Here is a 13,482-nt window from a genome sequence, read left to right as displayed (position 1 = left end):
GTGATGGATGATTAGAGGAAAGAAAGCAAATCGATAATATAGAATAATCAAAGTTTTAGTTTTTATAAGCAGAAAGAAAACATGCAGGATGTAACACCTAACAAAAAATCTGAAAATACGCTTAACTCTTCCCTCGTCTCCAATTTTCTTCCTATCTAGAAAGAATCTATTAGCAACTTGATGATCTGTGTATTCTGTTGTGCTTAGAGAAATGTCTCTGGCTTATTGCAGCACTGTTTTTTGTTTTATTTTTTTCTCTTGTAGGTTAACAGAGCCTTCTGGATATTTAACAGATGGACCAATAAATTATAAATATAAAACTAAATGTACATGGTTAATTGAAGGATTGTAAGTATTTCTTTTGGAAGCTTAGTATTTCTTTTGTAGCTTTTGTGACTGTATCTGACAGTTTGCTGCTGTATATTCTAGAGATCTGAAGGAAGGACTTTGCTTTCGTAGATTTGCTAAAGTAATGTAAATGTAAAGTAATATAAGGAGAAATATTTTTTTTTTGGCTTCAATCCTTTAAAGGTAAAAAGAAGTTAAGGTAGGATTTTTCAGGATTGCTTAGAGTTGACTGAACTCCAATCTGATTCAAATTGCTGGCGAAACTCAGACTGACGCTGGAATTTGGCCAATTGACAAGCTCTCAGAATCCTATGATAGATTTTTTGCTGCCTGTTTGATAACACTTACATATGTCCCAAACGTGGTTACAAAATCCAGTTATTTGACTTGTTACCATTCTCTTCAGTGATGAATCAGCAGTGGCTTCAAGTACAGAGTATTTCCGGTCTAATGACAATTAGTTGGATACATGAGGTTTCAGTGTTTAAAAATTAAGGTGTTCTAGTTTCACATAGTAAAACTCCACTTTTAAAAAAGGCCTTTTGTCGCTCCTGGGAAGACGCCTACATGAAAATCTTTTAGCAGATTCACTGAAAGCTCTTGACGGTTCAGGTTCCCATCAGAGTTCCTTTTTAATAAAAAAAACAAATATAAACTACAACGAGATAACATTCAAAATGAGCAAAGCTCAGAATTGCAAGGTGAAGCAGATGAGTAAAAGGCTTGAATGCAAACCTGCCCCTGACTGCTGCCTGCCTTCAGCATGGGTACTGTTTCTGTCAAGTTTTTTGAGTCCAGCCTTCTGTCTGTTGCAGGCAGACATCTATTAGACAGCTGTCAAGTGGGGTCACGCTGCCGGCTCCTAGCTTGCCCACCCTCTCCCTCCCTCCTTTTTTTGGAGAAAGTTCTGCAGGGTTGTACATGGCCAACGGGTTTTTAGAAAGGGATTCTCCTTTTCCTTCCTTCTTTCCAGAAGGCTCAGCTGTGGTTCGGCGCTCAGCAGCAGTGACGAGGTAGATAGCTCTTCTCCACTGCCTTTACGCTGAAGCGCTTCGATACGATACACCCTGGAGCATGAAAACCAGAAACAAGCAAACTAAATGCTCCTACCATCTGACACACTGCTACAATATGCATCTCTAAGGAGAGCAGGAGACAGTAGAGGCAAGTTAGTCTTTTGTTGGAATGAGGGGTAGCAGTCCTTTCCTTTAACAGCACCGATTTACTGGTTTCTTACTGAGATCTGTTTGTTGCAGTTTGCTAAATTAGTCCTGAATAGGATTCATCTTGCCTAAGTTTTTCCTAGCAAATTATACGGTCATCCGTGCTGCAGAACTGCGCCATGAAACAGTAGCAAGCATGCAAAGACACATTTTGAAATGTTTTCAGACATATTTTCATACTTACTTAGATAGTAGTTTAGGCTTTGAAGTTGGGAAGAAATAGGGAAAAAAAAAACTTTTCAATTTCATCATTAATGTTGCTTGCTATTGTAAGTTTTACATTTTTTTAAGTTCTTAATTTCTTGTTCTCGGTCACTAGCACTAGCTAGAATAAGGATCTGTAGGTGATTGTTTTCTTTTGAAAGTGCCTTCAAACCTGATAGCTCTGACGTTGGAAAGTGAAAGTAATATAAATATGATATTAAAATGGGATATTTTAATGACTCCAAATTTGTGTTTTTGAACCCTGATAAAACCTTGTGAATTTAGTAAGTCTCTTGTTAATGGTGGGGTTTATTAGCCTTGGACTGCAAATGTTATTTTAAAAGTATTTTGAAATAAAATGAAATATAATCTGTGATGTTTTACTAGTGCTTAAATTGCTCTAATAAAGTTATGCTGGCATGATGTATTTTGTCAGAATTTCTGTACGTTATGAGCCTATAATTCTGCTAAGTAAAGTTTTACATCAGTATTCTCTTATTTCTTTTTTCAGTCCTAATGCAATACTAAGATTAAGATTTAATCACTTTGCTACAGAATGTAGTTGGGACCATATGTATGTATATGATGGAGATTCAATATATGCACCTTTAATAGCTGTATTTAGGTGAGTATTTATTTGTTAGCCCTTTGTTATCAGCAGTCATGTAGATGTATTTTTAGTTTGAGGGGAAAAAACGACATTAGAGCTTTTAGTTTGTTAGACAGTTTGCTTTCTTTTAGTAATATCAAGGGGACACGCATGTAAGTTCGTATCAGAACAAGTTGCATAACACTACTGGTTTTCATTAGGTGATCACTGCATTAAATCCCTTATGTGGCTTGTACTTAATGTTGACATTGCATGGAGAATTAATGCTCATAGATATGAAATCTCAAATTTGTTTCCCAGTAGGTTTTCAATATTGACTGTTAAGTTTTAATGTCAATGAAATGGGGCACTGGTCAGTAAAATCAGTCACTTATCCTATTTAAGGGAAAGTCACAATTTGCAACTCAGGCAATAAAGATACTGCACTATGTGTAAGTTTTATAAAGAATAACTCCTAAATTTATATGTGAAGCAACCTGTTAAGGGCATCTGATACAAAGGTTCTAGTTACAAAACACTAGTTTTGTAACATATATCCTTCAACTGCTAGACTGGCTATTGTTGTGACTAAATCTTAGTGGGTCGTACTCAGCTTTATCATATCAAATTCTTAAAAGTCCTGGAGGAGAGCTCAAATTTGCTATGAACTGAAATCGTGGACGTTCTTTTTGCTTGTTGTAATATCATTAAGTTATGAGAATTGTTACACAACTTGATCTTTTATTCAAATTAGTATTTGTTATATAGGATCACAGTATTACTTTATGCCAAGGTTTAGAAATAAACATAAAATCAGCAGCGTTAGGGAACAAGCGTAACTAGTACTGAATCATGACTAATTATTTGGCTTTCAAATGACAACAAACAATTAAGGCGAAGCATCGGGTCCATGCTCTAAAACATTGCATATATGTGAGAGGCAAAAAGCAGGACATGAGGACATGTGAATTTGTAACTTTTTTTCCTCCTCCATTTTTGGATATTGTTGAATCCAATTGGTGTATTCCTACCTTTCCATTAACATCTTAGGAGACATTCTAGAAAGAATATTCTATGCAAGTGGACTGTAGTTTATTAGACTTGTATAGAAAATAACCAAATATGTTTAATATTCTGTGCTTAGACCCTTGGAATGGAGGCACAAGGTCTTAAGCCGTTGAAATCAGTGGAAGTTTTTAGCTTTGCACTCAATAGGTATCCCAAGGTATATTAAGAAATGCAACAAAATACGTGTGTATGTTTACACATAGGTATATATGTGTATATATACATTTGCATGTGTACGCACGTGTCTATATACATACAAACACTATAAGTCAGGAGCCTGACTGCTAGTATAAACAGAAGAAAAGATGAGGTTTCTGAAACATCTCCTTCTCTTCCTCTGCTCATTACTTGAAATACCTTTTTTCAGTTTATTGTTTTTTTTTTTTAATATTTTTCCCCACTGTATTTTCTTTCTTTTGTGAAAATATTTGATATTTTGCTTTTCCCTCATAATTTTTAACACCTGGTTGGTCCCAGTGCTCTTCCTGTTTTGCAATAATCTTTTTCTTTCCATTTGTGATTAAAAATTATTAGATGATTATTCTGTTTGCCTTATTAAATATTTAAAAATTTCCCTGGGATTTCTTTAGCTTGTAGTTTACATTTGCCTTGTAGCACTGTTTTATGCAGATGATCCTTTTTCTCTGCTTCAATACGGTAGCGTACTGATTGTTTTCCCCATTTCAGTGTTTACTTCATGGAAAACACCCTTTAGAATTTTTTAAAAGTATTTTATTTTCCATTGGAAGTTACTGTTTTCATGGAAAGAAGCTAAGTATTAAAATTATTTTAAACACTGAAATTATAAGATAAAGGGAAAATTTTTAATGGTACAAATATCACGTGGAAATATAATTATTAATTTTGATAGACTGTGTGAGTTAAGCACTTAATTGTTTAAGCCTGAAGGTGGCACTATCCCCCCTTCCCCTGGCAGAATTAAAATAATTCATTTGAAAAATTACGTTGACATCACATGTGCCTAGTGTGAAATTTTGTATTACTGGTTGCTTGGTTGATTTCTGGCCTCTCCGTTTCCCCCAAAGCCCTACCTTACCTTGCAGAGGTGTGGGTAAGTTTTATATACATTGAATGCTTTTTAAAAAAGTTCTTAGTGAGATTTCTGAATAACGTTGTCTGTATAATTAAGAATCTGAATGCCTAACTCTTAATTTTCTTTTTTTTCCAGAGTGATTAAAAAGACATTATTCTCATTTTCTTTTCCAGTGGTCTAATAGTCCCTGAAGTGCGTGGAAATGAAACTGTTCCTGAAGTAGTTACTACATCTGGCTATGCATTGCTACACTTTTTTAGTGATGCTGCTTATAACTTAACTGGATTTAACATTTTTTACTCGTAAGTATTTTTAAAAATGTATTACTTCGTTAGTTAGCCCATCATCCTCTTTAGGAGGATGGCAAACCTAAGTAAAGTATTTATCTTCTAATTGTATTAATAGTGTCAAGGAGTTATGCCTTATAGTAAGTTTTTAGAACCAGGGCGTCAGAGTTCATTAATGAATTGTTGTTAACCTAGTGGTTTAAAATAAGATAAAGCACATTTTTCCCTGAGGCAATCCGCGTGTACATCCTAAGAGTATAGTTGTTCCCTGCCATATGGGACTAGAGAGCTTTCCCCTTCCAGTAGTTATCTAATGCGTATACTTGTCACGTGGAATCTGCCATCATCTCGTTTCCCTTCTCTTGAATTAGAGTGGTCTATTGCTGGATTTTTCTTGCTGAATATACCTTTATGGATTTCACCCAAATCCTCCTTTTATTCTTGTGCCAGCAAGGAGGGTTATATCTCATCTTCTTTTCTGTATTTCAGATACTTTCCTCTCTATTGTCCACCTCAACCTGCATTCGTAGTTTTTATCTGGACTGTTCTTTTAGTTTCTTTAACAACAAATTTTAATCTGGTGTAACTATACTTGCTTTCTTTCAATCTTTTTTTGTATGCCAGCAGCCCTAGAGATGCATCCAAAAGGCTTGTGCCTCTTTCTTCTTTTATGTACCATCTGTTGATTCCAACTTCTGTCTCATTTAGGAAGTGATTTGACACATCGTGTGGTATCTCATCCACAGTAGGTGGTTTGGTTCAAGAGAATTGCTTGGTCCTGTTGCCTTCTTCATGTGACAGTTTTTCCATGATTGTGGATATTCTTATTCCCTTTTTTGAATCCCTTTAGATTCCGAAATACTAATTTTTGGAATGTGGTAGCCGGCACTACACTTGCCATGTGGCAGCACATAAAATATTTTATGTCATACTCTTTATTCATTTAAAATCCTCACCTTCCTTTTTGGCCGTAGCTTTACTCTTAACATAGGTATTGCTTAGTTTTCTGTAGCAAAATTGCTTCTGTGATTTGCAGCACTTTTCCATCCTTATCCCAGATGATAAATAGCTATTCAGAGTTTGGGAATCCTCTCTAAATACATGGCATTGCAAGTGGCAGTCTGGAAAACTAGGTATTTTTATCTTCTTTCACCATGTTATTTCTTTTCAGTTGACATCAGTAAAATACAATCAGCTGAAAAACTTACCTTGGCTGTAGTTAGATACATTCCTCAGTTATTCCCGAAGCTTTTATTGCACTTTTTTGTTTGCCTTGGGAGTAAATGGCAATATGACATGGCATTCTTAAGGGATGAATGTGTGTGTTTTGCATTCTTTTATTAATTGGTAATGTAGTGCTTGCTATGTGTAATTACATGATTATTTTGGAAGATTTAAAATAACTGGAAAAACCTGCCAGGTTTAAAATCCCTTACGTGTGCAGGGGCATATAACTTAGGAAATCATACCTTCTCCATTTTTCTGTTTCTAATGTTCTAGTAAATACTAGTAAATTCTAGTAAATCTTTTTTTAAAAAAAGATTTTTAATGAGCCAACGAGAATTCTTTTTATGCTAAAAGAAATGCATATGCTTGCTTGTTATGGCTGCATTGTTTTGTCCGTTGTTCTAATCTGCTGTACTCTGCTTCTGTTGCCCTCTTTTCTTCCTTTGTTTGAAAGCAAGTGTCAAACGTTTTTTTGACTTCAGCTTTGACTTCGTTTTGGTGGACCATTCATGATGCCTTTATTTTGTGGAAGGCAGAAATGCAGCATCTGTGACTAAATGCCATGCTAACTGCAGAGACCAGTACTCTCTGAGGAAATCTTTGTGTTCCTAGGAGTCAGGCGTCCTGATTCCACCTTCACTGAATGCCTTTATCTCATTCTGTCTGAATCATTTAAAAAACTATTGAGGTATATTGGAAAGGGAGAATGTCCACTCTTAAGCTGGGTTTTCTCTTCCTAGAAAGACGTAAGTATTTGCCTGCCTTGCAGAACACACACTCTTGAGATATCCCAGTCTATGATGGTGATGTGAGAGGTTCAGCTGTGGTAATCAGTTGTTAATGCCAACAATGGTTTTAATGCCCCGTGTATACCAGACAACCCCTCTGCCCCCCAGGACGTTTCCCGTTCAGGAGAGGAATTCTCTTTTGTTAGAGTAACAGAAGCATTTCTCTGAGGTGAGTCCTTAGAAAGTGAAAATTTCTCTGAACTACGCTAGCACAACAACATGGGGCCGGAAGCCAGTTTTAAAACATTCCCTCCTCACTTTTTCAGCTCTTCCTTCCTTCCGTAAGAGCAAGAAAGATTTACAGTGGTGTCAGATGCTCACATTTACAGGCAGGTGGATGTCGATGCTCACATCTACAGGCAGTGGTTCGTGTTATCATTGTCAGGGGCTTTTAGTAACAGTTTATTCTGAGTTTCAAACAAATCCTTCCCTGTTTCAGGGATTTCAAATCCTTTTTGGATTTCATCAAGCATTTGCTTCCCGAGATTCACGTTCTGGTCGTAAAATCTCTTGGGCCCACAGTCCTCCTGTACTTCTGGAGCCAGTTTGCATAATTTTGCAGAGTTCGCTCTCCTGTGAGCTCGGTGTTCAGTAGGGTGGATCAAAGAAACGCTCAGTCCCATAACAGTCACAGACTTTTTCTCCCAGCTTAATCTTTCCTCTTTTAGCATTTTTCACTCTGTAGTAAAGAAGGCAAGGTTAAGGTGGCTCTATTATTAAGGACTCTAAGGCGGAAGTGCCATTTTTAGGTAGTCTCAGGGTATTTGCTATCTTGTGTACTTTCTCACTCTGTGTTTATTCTCCCTACATGTTAGGCAGCTTGTCTTGTTTTATGTAATGGGCCAAAGCCACTCAAGAAAACCCCTTAACTGCGTGTGTCTGATGGAGAGTTAAGAGACTGGGAATCTATCTTAACAGAGACACTTGCTCACTGTGTGACTGGTTGTGAACTGCCTGCAGCAGCGGGGCTGAACTGTGCTCGAATTCAAGCAACACCTTCACCTGCTGTGTAAAGAGCTTTTTCCTTAGGAGTTGCCGCTTGGCTCCCCATTCACACTTTGAAGCTACTTTGGAAGCCCATTAGTGGTCGTCTTTTGGAAAAGTACCTTTTATTCGATTGAGATTCCAATCCTCTTCTGTGTAAGTGGTATTCATGAGGGTTACTACTTGAAGTCACTTCCAGTGTGCATGTACATAAAGATAAGCATTTGAAGGGACTGACTAGAGATTACTTACAGTAGAACTCTCAGAAAATTTGATTGAGATGTTGCCTGTCCCTCTACTTATTGTCAATACTTCTTGTAAAGCAGATGTTTGTGATACTGACTGTGGCACAAACTTTGTGTGTAAGCCTGGTTTAGCTCCTGTTCAGCTCAGTTGTCTGTCTAATGATGATTGAACTTTCATTTTATCAGTATTTTAGAAAATTTTCAGCAAAAGGTGCTTTATCCAACAAATACTGTTGGAATAATATCAGAGAGAACCACTCTCATCCACTCTCAGTTTGTCATTTGCCTTATTTTACGTATTTTTTTGCAGAATTAATTCTTGTCCTAATAACTGCTCGGAACATGGGAAGTGTACAACCAGTGTGTCTGTTCCAAGCCGGGTGTACTGTGAGTGTGACAAATACTGGAAGGGAGAAGCCTGTGATATTCCGTATTGTAAAGCCAACTGTGGTAGTCCAGATCATGGATACTGTGATTTGACAGGCGAGAAGCTGTGTGTTTGCAATGATAGCTGGCAAGGTAAGGTTTTGTTATTTAGAATCAAGGTAATCTTTTTTTTTTTTTTTTTAAAGAGCACTTTTAGTGTGCCTTACCCAGTATGTCAATTAATGTCATTAAAAAGTAAACATAAATGAAAAAGTACTTTCTGAAGCAAATTTTCATATGGACTTAGACATGCTTCCTTTAATGAAATGAAGGGCTTTGCGTTCTGTTTAAAGATACTGCGGAAGTATCAGGTCCAGTCATTTTTGTGGAGGACATTCTTTTTTTGCATCATTGATTTGATATGTAATGGCAATAATTACTCAAAAATTAAGAGCTCTCACTCTAAAGACTGAGCTCTTCTGTAGCCTAATTTCTATTCTATTAATTTTTTAATTTCTAGGTAATTTGATCCCCCCTCCCCCCTTTCTGGCTGTCAGATCAGCCCTTATAAAATAAGTGCTTCATGAAATAAATATTCGCTATCTGATTTTACATAATTTGTTGCCTATTAGTTAGCCTCTTGATGAAAGAGGAAGGTAAGCTGTCTCGTATTGTGATGATACAGGAATGTGTATGTGAACAAATACTGTGGAAAAATGAATGTGCTGTGCTGTAAGCATGTATGCTGTAGTTATACTCCCAGGAACTTTTTTGTACCCGTACCATACATAACTGTTTCTTATTAAAAGTCTATTAATAAGCTCCTGAATGTTTATTGCACTTACTAAAATTGTACTAGATGCTTATGAATTCTTTTATCGTTTACCATTCATATTAAAAATCCCAATTGGATTAGCTTGCTACTTATTGAAATTGCCGTTTCTCTCCCAAAAGAAATACTGAAACCTCTCCAGATTACTTAGCTGATAACGCCCTCTTCCCATTCCTTTCTCCTCCTTCTTTTATTTTTATTGCTATTTATTTTTATGTGTTAAAGGAAATTAATTTTTTACTCCTGGCCAGACCTATTATACGAAAGAGAGCATGAGATTTAATAAATGTCTCTTGTTAATTAATTAAGTTGTTCCTTAAATGACAATCAGTCCACCATGGAAATCCACTAGAGGAAATGGATTAGCAGTAGGGTCACTGGAGGGAAGCAGTGGCAGACATCCTACTGAATCCTTAAAAACATCTCATGCTCGTAGTGCATTTAGAAACAGTAACAAAAACCTTGATAGGTCAATCTCTAGAATGAAGTTGTGAGCTGAGTTTGCAGCAAGAATATCACCTTTTCACTTGTGCATTGATTCTATGCCATTTCCAATTATTGCAAGTGAAACTACAAAACATCTCAAGTCTGTGGAACGATTTTTAAGATGGACCTTCATTACAGTCTTGAGTGGAACTTTTGAGCTGGAAAAACCCCCTCACTTTCGTTGTTAGTAACTTCTTTTAATATAGCGTTTCTGTATATACTAGTTTCCTATTCTTTCCTACGATAAGTAGGATTATAGAGAGCGAATATACTCAATTATTTCCTTATTTTTTCCCAAATCTACGTAACTTTCAAATAATATATTCCTTATTCTATGTCGGATGAGCTAGTTTGGGTGCATAGTTGATTTGTTTTCCAAAGGAAAAAAGCCCACAAAAACAAACAAACACCCCATGCACATACGCACTCCCCAAACTTTCAAACTTCCTGGAAGTTCTGTGGGAGGCTACTTGCTGTAGTGTTTTATTATGATTATTATTTTACATCTAAATGCTCTTCACAGTTCCTGAACTATTGTCATGAATGCTATCTTTTTCGAAGAGTTTTATGTTTCTTTTTGTTGCACATTTTGTTTCTTTGAGTATATTTAATCTATATGTATGGAAAAAGTTCTGTTATTGGACTATATTGATTAAAATGTTAAAAAACGTGGTTCAGGACATAAAAAGGCATTTCATATTGTACAATATACTTTTTTTTTATTTTGTATTTTTTTCACAATGGCGACATCTTGTGGATACTGTAGAAGGAACATCTCCCTTAAAGAAAATCTCACACCCGAAGTACTCTGAGAAAAGAGAGCATGGTATTCTTCAGGATAGAATAATGATTTTGAGTAAAAGATAGGTCTTCTGTAGATTATTATATGCAGTACGTTTTATGGACAAGGAAATTAGAGTGGTAAAAAACTCACAGTGAAATGTTTAAGCTTCGAAATCAAATAATTTATGTTCGTATTTTTATTCTTAGCACAAAAAACATTGATTTTATTATAGTAAAGATGACTGATATCAGAAATACCACTGGGCAGAAAATTTATTATTTCCTTGAAATCTGGTTAATACAAAATATTCAGACAACATAAAGGAGAGTGATATTTTTTCGGAAGAATGCTTCCTTTTAAGAGTACTCCTTATATTACACTGTTCTCCAGCTAATCCGTGCTGACATTATGAACTAGAATGGATTGATGCCTATTACTGTACATAATGGATGTAATTTTGGAAGAAAAAAGATGACTTAAAACTACCTATTTGCTATCTTTTTCTTTGCCAGATAAAGGCAAGAAAGAAATGGGGACTTGAGTGAAACAAAAGTATTGGTGCTTGCGGTATTTGACCTGTTTTCAGTTTAAAAGATTATAGGAAGATGTGACCATATGGTGAATCTGTTTGTGTTGCCGGCCAGTATCAATTCTATTTGATCTGGGAACACCGTGTCTCAGATGGATGCAGTCTCAGACTGCAAGTGAGCAGAGGAGACTTCAAAACAATTAATGCTGATTTCTATAACATTTTAAAAAACTGAGGATACTTTGAAGGATTCTTGACATAGTTCCACATTTTAAAAGGGTTAAGTGGACTATTTTTGCAAAAGCTGAAAATGTTACTAACTACTATCAATGTGTTGTACTTTTTAAAAATAACTTTACAGATCTTATTGATAGAGACATTATTTGGTTTCTTCAAGGAGCTTGACTTTATACCATGTAAAGGGAATAACTAGCCTGCCGCACATTAAATAGGTTAAAAACCGTTTCACGGAACGATCTCAAAATGTAGCGACCTGTAAAATATGCAGTAGCCCATTTCTTAGAGGATCTTCCAGTGACCAGGTTTTGTCCAGTGTTAACCAATATTTTTATAAAAAGTCTTGATTACTGCATATAACCTTTAGTGATAAAATTTTCAGGTGATAGTAAGGTTCACTGTGCAGTAAATAAAAAGGAAGAGGATGATTTCATTTTAGAGAGCTCTAAATTACCTAGATCAATAATCATAATTTTAAAAGTCACATTGATATTGCTCGATGTAAGGTAATAGATCCAGGAACAAAGACTGCAGGCTAAGCTGCAGAATAACAGGCTGGCTTATACAGTGGAGATAGAGAGTTAAAAGACTTGCATATCCTTACTGTATGTAATGACTTTAGCCTGAGTTTCTGTTGCAGCTCTGAACCTGAAGTGGTATCTTTAAATGTATGAAAAGAGGTATATCTAATAGAGAGCAAGTGACCCTTTCTCTGTGGCAGACATTTGTGAGATAATGTTGGAGTACAGTGTCCAGTATCAGGGATCAGCACTTTAAAGAGTATAAATAACAAGAGAATTCAAATTGGGCCTCGAAAAACCAGTGTATGTACTAGGAAACGATCTTGCAATTGGGCGATTAAAGAGTAGTTGCGGCTGTAAGGCTTTATCTTTAATGGGAATCCCCACTGAGAGCTACTGCATGGGCGCAGCCTACTTCATATTCCGGTTGGATGTGAGAATGATCTTGGTGCTGGCTCCATTTGCACTAGGTGCAGAAAGGGAAAAAAGAGTCAAAGGTTTTACTGAAGTTACCTATCAAAGAGAAACTTTATTGGTACTTTGATCATTGCGTGTCAGCCTCTTGTGAGGCTCAGAAGTGTGCCTTGAAGCAATTTGAGCAGTCACACCTATATTTTGGCCCACATCATGAGAAGGACTCAGAGCACATGAACTGCATTTCATCCTTTTAGATGAAACTGCACTAGAAGATGAGCTCAAGAGCTGCACATAACGCACAGCAGTCATAAGCGGGCGTTCAGTGCCAGGGATCAGATCTAGTCCAAAATCAAAACAACAACAAAAACTCTGAAATTTGTATAGTCAGATGTTACTCCCTACAGGTCTGCTCCTAGCAGATAGAGATGTGGCAAAAGACTGGAGTCTGAAATTACACAAATTTAACTTTGAAGTAAGTTTGTTAGCAGTTTGAGCAGCTCGTTTTTTATAGCAGCTCAACAGTGAAAAATGAGTAACTTTCTGCATGGAGAAAATGAAACAATGGACTTATAAAGGGAGCGCTTTGACTACTGCACTGTAAAAGTTCAAATATTTTCCTTAGTCACTGCTATGACACTTACTCAAACAGCATCTTGTGTATGGTCAGAACCACTATGTTAATGAGTGCCTATATTCAATTTAGATTACCTTGAATGGACTGTCTAGAATGGATGCTGTTTAAGTGGAAGGCTTTGAGGTCATACTCCCTTGTTTGGCCTGCCTCATTCTTAAAAATTGAGGTTTAGCAAATCTGCGTTTGTGTATATGGAGGTGATTTATTGAAAATAACCGAGAACGAGTGAGGTGTGAGCTCAGGCCGGGCAGTTGAAATGCAGTACTGAAAAAGAACTTGTGCCAAATGCCCAAAGGTCTGAAATCTGAGTTTTTGGCCTGCTGTGCCTGGATAGTCTTGAACAGCAAGTGCATAAGTAAGTGTTTTCAGAGAAGCAGATACATGAAGTAATATTCACTTTGGACAAACCTATTCTTGAAAGGGAAAAAAAACAGAAGCAGGTGTCTCATCACTCTCTTACCCTGTGATAACCCCCTCTTTCTGTAGTGGTTATCTGACAGGTTTTCGGTTGAACAAGTATCAGTTTGTTCAGAAGAAACTGCAGTTTTACAGTCTGTGAGATATCCTGTCAAATATATGTAAATATGCATATATTAAAACTATATACACACATATAGACACTCATCCAAGGAACTCTTTCCTCCCACAATGTAAAGTTA

The 13,482-nt window shown here is 36.4% G+C and overlaps 1 protein-coding gene across 4 annotated transcripts in view; it reads left to right on the top strand.

Annotated features, from left to right (window-relative positions):
* The window catches only part of ATRNL1 (attractin like 1), a 542,042-nt gene that overhangs the window by 49,316 nt on the left and 479,244 nt on the right, over window positions 1-13,482 (top strand). For all 4 annotated transcript variants that reach the window (XM_068951630.1, XM_068951631.1, XM_068951632.1 and 1 more), the window contains exons 3-6: window positions 265-348; window positions 2,287-2,400; window positions 4,660-4,788; window positions 8,328-8,536. In XM_068951630.1, coding sequence (XP_068807731.1) covers window positions 265-348; window positions 2,287-2,400; window positions 4,660-4,788; window positions 8,328-8,536 — 536 coding nt within the window. The remainder of the gene's footprint in view (window positions 1-264; window positions 349-2,286; window positions 2,401-4,659; window positions 4,789-8,327; window positions 8,537-13,482) is intronic.

The sequence above is a fragment of the Struthio camelus genome, chromosome 7, assembly GCF_040807025.1.
Source record: "Struthio camelus isolate bStrCam1 chromosome 7, bStrCam1.hap1, whole genome shotgun sequence".
Classification (NCBI taxonomy): domain Eukaryota; kingdom Metazoa; phylum Chordata; class Aves; order Struthioniformes; family Struthionidae; genus Struthio; species Struthio camelus.
Note: the sequence above shows the minus strand (reverse complement) of the source record. Positions and strands in the feature narration are given on the sequence as shown.